The following is a 7,706-nucleotide window of genomic DNA, read 5'->3' as shown; positions in this document are numbered from 1 at the left end:
CTACACCGCGATAGGATCAACACAAGGGCCAACTTGATGCACAAGCACATCATCACGTCCCAAGAATGCCCGCGTTGTCAAGCTCCGGTTGAAGACCGCTCGCACCTCTTCTTCCACTGCCCCGCCATGGCAGCGATATGGAATCGCATGGAGATCACTCCATCCGTCGCCTCCTTCTCCGACATATGGTCTTCGCCACTACCTCACAACCTCCCCTCCTCGATCTGGAACTCCGTCGCCCTCACCATTCTTTGGAAGATTTGGGATGCCAGAAACGCTAAGGTCTTCAGAGCAATCGACCAAACACCGGCGACGACACTTAGCAACATCATCGCCGACTTCACTCTATGGTCTCACCGCTTCAAAAAAGCGGAAATGAGGGTACACGCCGACCTGTGGCGTGACTACCTCTCCCTATGTAACCAACAAAACAATTCTTGATGCAATATATTCAGGTGGGGATCCTCTCCCCCCCGGTGAAAGCTTCAAAAAAAAATTCCCTTATCAACTCATGATCACGGTTTGTCGATATCCGCAAACCCACCATGCACCTGTTTGTTTGCCGAATTAGGGGTCTACAAACTTTGCTGTGTTTTAAAGGACGTTCTTCTTCTAAATGGCACCTAATCTAATCTGGGAAAACGCCACCCAAGCATAATCTTCACTCCCTCTAATTTATTATTAGGTCCGAGTGTATTTTAGATTGTCAAATTGACCAACAAGACGTTAGCAAGACATTACAAGAAATAACATTGAATTCATAATAATAAAAAGTTTCCAATGTAATACTTTTATGATATACAACTCCCATTTCATTGGTTGAACTGAAGATCGATCTTGATATGCGCGCGAGCCTCATAAGCCAGAAGAGAGGCATTGGTAAGTCTCCAAAGGAGAACCATCCATATGTTATAGCAGCGGACAATGCATGATCGCGATACAAGAGCTAGCTAGCTTCAATGATTACAAAATAAAATGTAAAAGAGACGAAGTAAGACATCAAACCTTTTCTTCTTCGAAAATACAATGTGTTGTATTCCTATGAAAGCAGCCGCAGTAATAAAATAGAAACAACAGACATGTGATACCACCTCCAATAATTTTGTTTATGGATCCCTTTTTATCTGGGTTGCTACACCGCTGCTTAATCCCTTTGGGGATCGGCTCTTAGAAAATTATTTATCTTCTTTTACTAATCAAATTTTGTTTCAGAGATTTTGAATGAATCCACAAGTACACACAGAGGACCAGAAAACCACCCTACCTTGCGGGAAAAGGGAGAATCACCCTTTCACAGCCGCTCCTCCACTAAGTACACGCTCGAAGAAGATATTGAAGTAATAAACCAACATCCATGAGAGTACCAACCGTAGTGCTCTAGAAAAGAGCAACCAAATTGTGCTGTCGATGCTGTTGGGGAGCCGATGGTACAAACCACCATTGTCGTACATGTAGCATCCGAGACAAATATTACAAGAATCGTCATCCTCATGACAACTGACAAGAGAGGATTTCCAACATCAAGATGGTGAAGTAAGGTCTAAAGGATCATACCTATGTGTAGAAATTTAATCTTCCAAAATCACCATTAACTAATTTCAGACCAAGAGATGATACTTGCTATTCTGATGTAGGAAAGACTAAGGCTCCTTTGATTCATAGGATAAAAAAAATATGAATAGAAAAGAAATAAGATTGAGATGTTATGCCTACTTAAATCCTATTAAAAGATGAAGTTTGATTAATTTTAGCAATGAAAAATTCATGAGGTTTGAGCTAATATTTTTTTCTACACGATCTGCACTACAAGCTACCTATAGATATATTTTTCAATAAAATATGTTTCTAAGAATCAACAGCTCATGTATAATTCTTTTCATAATATCTAAATCCTACATAATTTCTACCCAAATCCTTAGAATAAAAAGGAGCCCTAATATTGCTTTCATTTAATTAATAGCCGGCCCCGAATCTCAAAGCTCGAAGCTGATTTTAACCCCAAGTCTCCGACCAGTCGCCGCCACATCCTTTCAACCCAGTCCACCGTCGTCGCCAAATCCCAAGCTCTCTCGCGCATCGCTGGTCTCCCCTGCCTGCCTCCCACCATCGACCTGCTCCTGCTTTTAATGGGCTTTCCCTCCCTTCGCCATGGCCGGCGACCCCCGCACCCACGCCGCCGGTGACCCCTCCACCACCTCCTCCGCCGCAGTCCTCGCGCCCGGGGCCGCCCTCCGCCTCGGCCCCTCCGGGCTCTTCCTCCACCTGCTCCTCCTCCACTCGCTCTTATAACCCCGCGCCCTCTCGGCCATGGCCGCCATATTCTTCCACCACGTCGTCGGCGACCTCACCGTCGGGAAGCCCCAGATCGTCGAGCTCAGCGACGCCGACACGCTCCACGACGCCGCGCGGGCCATCGCTGCCAGCCCCGAGGGCGCCGTCCCCGTCTGGCGCGCGCGGGCCGCGCCCGAGGAGCCGCCCTCCGGGGCCCGGTTCGTCGGGATGATCTCCGCGGTCGACATCGCCGCCTTCGTCGCCACCGCCGGCGACCACGCCATGCAAGCCAAGGTCGGCGAGGTCGTGCAGCCCAACCCGGACCTGCTCAGGGAGGTCGATCCCGGCACCAGGTGAGCTCCTCTCCCTCTGCGCCCTTGCTTCTACTGTCTCCTCGCTGCTCTCGATTGTCCCTCTGCGTCAGAAAGTCTGCCCAATCTCTGACCGTGTCCTTCTACTGTCCAAATAATCTTGAAATTGGTGAGTTCACAGATGTTTTTGATTGATCTGCGAGTGTGGCGGGATCTTCCCCGTTTTAGCTGCTAAACAGCGTGCCACTCCTACTTTTTTCTTTCTCCCTAGGCATCCCTTTTTAACGGTTTCATGTCGTGGGTATCGGTAAATTCAGTTTGTGAACAGCGGTTGTTGGTTCGTGCTCAGCACGGATCTATCCCTGTTTTCGTTTTTTGATACAGCAAAGCCACACGCCTTTTTTTAATCTGATGATGTCGTTGGTGATATCTGTCTTATTAGGCATGTTTGGACCAGTTTGACCTTAGTAGAACTACGTGGATGTGAAGTTCTTTCTGCATCCGTCTGAACCTGTAGCTGTAAGAGATCACATGGGTCAAATTATTCTATTCTATTGTGCTGCTTTTCTCGAAAGCCAGATGCTAATTGCATACTGCCACTGAAGCTGAGATAGCATGTGTGCAGTTACTGTATTATTTTGAGCAAGTGTGCAGTTACTGTATAAGCACAGTCCCTTCTTACCAATGCTCTTCCAGTCGAAAGAATAGCAGGTTCTGCATGATAATCGGTGGTCTGTCTGTCATGGTTGGTGGCATCTCATAGTGATAGTGGAATGGGTCAATTAAGTGTGTTTTAAACAGAGACTTGAAGAAGCTTGTCTTTCACTTGAGACTTGGTTTGTCTGAGCTTAGGATTGCTGCTTATGGGCTGGGAAGAAATGTCTTTGCATGTTATAGTCTCTGAATTTCATTCCTGTTCATGAAAAGAGTTGGGTGGAACTTCCATATGGAAAAAATGTAGTAATCTAGACATTGTTTGCGGGAGCATGTGTAGCCAGCCTTAGGCACAGATCTGCTGCTCAAACTTAAGATACTCTCTCCCTGTATGCGCAGCATTTTTCTCCTGTATTCAAAAAATTGCCACAGTTGGTCATGCTTTCTGTGGCACGTTACCATCTTAGTTGCCCCTTTAAGCATCATTTGCTCACAACAACAAATAAGATTGCCATATAAGTATTTAACTCGTTGCAACCTATTTTCGAAAAATAAAAATAAAAAACTCTAATCCATATAATCATTACCAATAGCATATATTTGCTACTCTAGATTTTGGCACATCAGCATTTGTTGTTATTTCTTGATTTTTCCCAATACGTGTACTATTTTGTGCCATTTTCCAATTAAGGATGCATTTACATTACCTTCTATAGTGACTTAAATGTTTCTGTATGAATGAATGTCTGCACTTCAGCAAACTTGTAGAAGTCTTGATAATAGTTCTCTTTCATCAAAGAAGGGATGTATATTTTCATCCCATTTTGGCAAATAGCCTTGCATGAATGACTTCTATTCCATTTCCAAGATTCGACATATTGATGTTTACATCTTTTTGTATGGAAGACTATTGTGTACATTAGTTGCCAAATACAAGATATCTGGACCCTTTCTTGCCCAAATCCCTTTTTAACTACCGAAATGACTTACACATATCTGATTATTCCATCGCTAACCAAAATCATCTACGTAACTTGGATTCTGTGACACCAAAATCTCCAAACCAAAACTGGTGACGGCTCAAACTTGTTACAAATAAATTTCTTACACTCATTCAAATGTGCAGACTATCATCAGTTTGTCCCCCTCATATGTGTTATTTGAAAAATGGTTGAAGTATTGAAATCCACTTATGTTCGTTGATTTAGATGTCTTGTTTTCTGACTTCTTTGTGGTTAACTTGATACTATTTGGTTCATTTATTTTCGCTGTAGTATATTTTATTTGGGTGTTCAGTTATTTTCGCTGTTAGAGGAAACACATGTTCGTAGTTTTCTACGACTGTAACTGAATATATTTTAGTAATAGTAGCTCAACAGAAACACCAGCACCAAGCACTTGTTAACTTTTACCCACAATGCCCTGGTGCTGAGTTGCGCAGATCTTCAAGAAACACAGAACAGCAGTTTCGTGTTGCAAATTGATGTAGTGATCAACATCAACTGTAGCCTCTGTTCCCTTTTCCTTTGAGAACTTACACAAGCCAGTTGTAGCCTCTGTTCCCTTTTCCTGTGGGAACATGATTTTATTTGAAAATGTAATGTCACAATCAGGAAGGTGACAATCCATGTGGAAGCTGTACAGGCTGCTAAGGGGTTTCATGAGTCAAGTCAATAGTTTAAATAAAATGAGCCATACATGACAAATGCATAGCGGTCCAATCATATCACCAAATGATTTGAAAGCACCAAGTAGTGAGCCACCATCACATTCTTAGAGTTAACAGAATAGTTCAATAGGAGATAAAAGTCTGAGCTGGATGGTGATTGGCACTTAGTGTGTACTTGTCATACTGCTCTGCTTCCTGTAATCCTTTTCCTTTCAAGGAAGTTCATCTCTGTCAGATGTGCGGTCTGAAATATGTATTTTGTTATTCAGTCTTTTTTTTTATTGTCTTGCAAGGTTGATCGATGCTCTGGAGCTGATGAGGAATGGAGTGAAGCGCTTCCTTGTTCGCAAGAATGGCTCCTGGAGAGGCCTAACCAAGCGGTTTTCAATGCTTTATAATGGGAAATGGCTAAAGAACTCGGAATCAGGATCCCCAAGCGCAGCTAGCAGCAGCAATAGGCAGCTGTCCCCGTTTATCAGTTCCGTGAACAGGTTTTGCTGTCTGTCAAGGGAAGATATTCTTCGGTTCCTAATCGGATGCCTCGGTGCTCTTGCTCCCATCCCACTATCTCCAATCTGTTCCCTTGGAGCCATCAACTCACACTACTGTCACGTCGAAGCATCCGCACCGGCCATGGAAGCAATCCAGAAGATCCCTCGAGACCCATGCGGTGTTGCTGTAGTCGAGACGACTCCAGATGGAGTCCGCAAGATCATAGGAGACATCTCTGCCTACAAGCTGTGGAAGTGCGACTATGTCGCTGCTGCGTGGGCGCTGGCGAACCTGTCGGCAGGACAGTTCGTCATCGGCGCAGACGAGAACGGGTCGACGCCTATCTCCGCCTTCCTGGAGCCTTCCATCAGCTCGTCGGTGGTGGATGAGACCGAGCCCGTGCGCTCTCCCAGGCTGCTGAAGAAGTTCAGCAGCAGGAGCATCGGGTTCCTGAACAGCCACGCGAACCAGATGAGGAGCATGTACCGGGGGCGCAGCGCTCCGCTGACATGCAGGAGCACGAGCTCGCTTGCAGCGGTCATGGCACAGATGCTGTCCCACCGGGCGACACACGTTTGGGTGACTGACGCGGAGGCCGAGGAGGATGGCGTCCTCGTTGGCGTGGTGGGGTACACCGACATCTTCGGCGCTGTCACCAGGAGTGATTGACCATTTGATCCCGCTGATTCCACAGCGACTCGTCGGGTGGGTCATCTGTAGCCAGGGGCGTATTGTAAGTTTGTAACCGTGAATATTTGGGTAGTTTGGTGGTTTTCAGAGTTGAGAAGTTTCGGTATGCGTGAGGCTGAAGTGAACTGTGTGTATTGTTGGATGTGCATTCTTTGTTGATGGTTCTATAATAAGGCAGACTCAGGCCTGTGCCTGGGAGTCCATTGGTCAAACACATCTTGCATGCTCCTGCCTTACAGTACACCTGACTGACCTACTGTTTTCCATTTTCCTTGCTCTTGCAGTGGATGGACTTCAGAGCAACATTTGCAGCTGCATATCTTGTGCTCTCCAAATTAGCCCAAACGTTGCCATGATTATTTGATCGACGGACAATTTTGATTTGCCCACAGTCTTCACCTTGTGTAGGCAGAAAAATAAATGACATCTTTTTTTTTTTTGCTGTGTGTGTGTTGAGGGAAGGATAATAATGTCCGGAGGATCACCATCACAAAGTAAAACTTTTTGCAAAATTATAAGCAAACTAAGTTAAACTATGCGCCACTGAATTTATATCCTTGGGAAATGCTGAAAAGAGACCTCCTTAATTAGACTAACTTCCTAAAAACATTCAGCAAGAATCGCTGTATACGGACTCTAGATCTCGATGACTCTGGTGCAGGCTTGTATGGGTTCAAGCGAGTCTAATTTAATGCAGACCGATAAGCAACCCAATTCTTTCCAGAAATTCTAGTCCTTTCAGCATCGCCATTGCTCTGCAGTTCCTAGGAAGAGAATGTTTCTTTTAGAACACATCAGAATGTAGTCAGTGTCTAGAGGTATTATAAAGGCCAGCGTGGGCTCTTACTGGCAGCTGGCTTCCTTGTGCTAGACCTTTTTTTGGCGCAGCCGACATGCCTCATTGTTTTGGGCCGCTGTTATTGCGGGCTGCACATTTGTCTTCTCATTTACCTATTTGTGAATTCTCTAGGAAAAAAAGCCAGCCTTTCTAAGGTTTGCTTTGGAAACCACAATTCTAGCCTGAGCTACACATAGCACATTGTTTAATTTTTTTTGAAAACAGTATTTAATGAAGTGTTCTATCAACATATAAAAAGTCAACTCCAAAAACGTTTTATTTGTAGCCGTGCAAAAATGAGAAAATTTGACATCTAAAGTTGTGAACACTATAACATTTTAAAACCTAGAACCTGCCAAATTTTGTCATTTCTACGCAACCAAAAATACAAGACGTTTAGAGTTGGGTTGTTCCATGCCGATAGAACATATCATCATCAACATGTGGGATTGTTTTTGAATTGAAAGCTTTGGAATGCCGTTACATGAATTTTTCAAAAAGAGCTACATGTACGTCGGGTTACAAAATCCACGGTCTTGCTTCGCCCGCTTCTCTATTTGATAGGTGTTGCTTTTTTTTTCCTTCTTCGCGCATCCTTAATCACCAAGTGTGGTCTTCTCCATTGGTACGGTCCCTACGAGTACCTACATGTTTGCCAAGTGTTGCAATGAGAAAGAAAGTGGGATGGAGATGAAACAGAGAGATTCATGAGCGGGGTGGAAGTACTACAACCTTCCTTTTTATAGACAAAACGACAGTTCAAACTAAAATAAATTTTGAA

General features: G+C 44.4%; 1 protein-coding gene across 1 annotated transcript; it reads left to right on the top strand.

Annotated features, from left to right (window-relative positions):
• Positions 1–2,198: 2,198 nt before the first annotated feature.
• On the top strand, positions 2,199–6,128 carry LOC124662855 (CBS domain-containing protein CBSX6-like). The gene is made up of 2 exons (XM_047200640.1): positions 2,199–2,624; positions 5,199–6,128. Exons 1-2 carry the CDS (start codon positions 2,308–2,310, stop codon positions 6,064–6,066), a joined length of 1,185 nt encoding a protein of 394 aa, XP_047056596.1. The 5' UTR covers positions 2,199–2,307; the 3' UTR covers positions 6,067–6,128.
• The last annotated feature ends 1,578 nt before the right edge of the window (positions 6,129–7,706 follow it).

Source organism: Lolium rigidum, chromosome 6 (genome assembly GCF_022539505.1).
Source record: "Lolium rigidum isolate FL_2022 chromosome 6, APGP_CSIRO_Lrig_0.1, whole genome shotgun sequence".
NCBI classification, from domain to species: Eukaryota; Viridiplantae; Streptophyta; class Magnoliopsida; order Poales; family Poaceae; genus Lolium; species Lolium rigidum.
The sequence above is the reverse complement of the archived record's forward strand: the minus strand, read 5'-3'. Positions and strand labels throughout refer to the sequence as shown.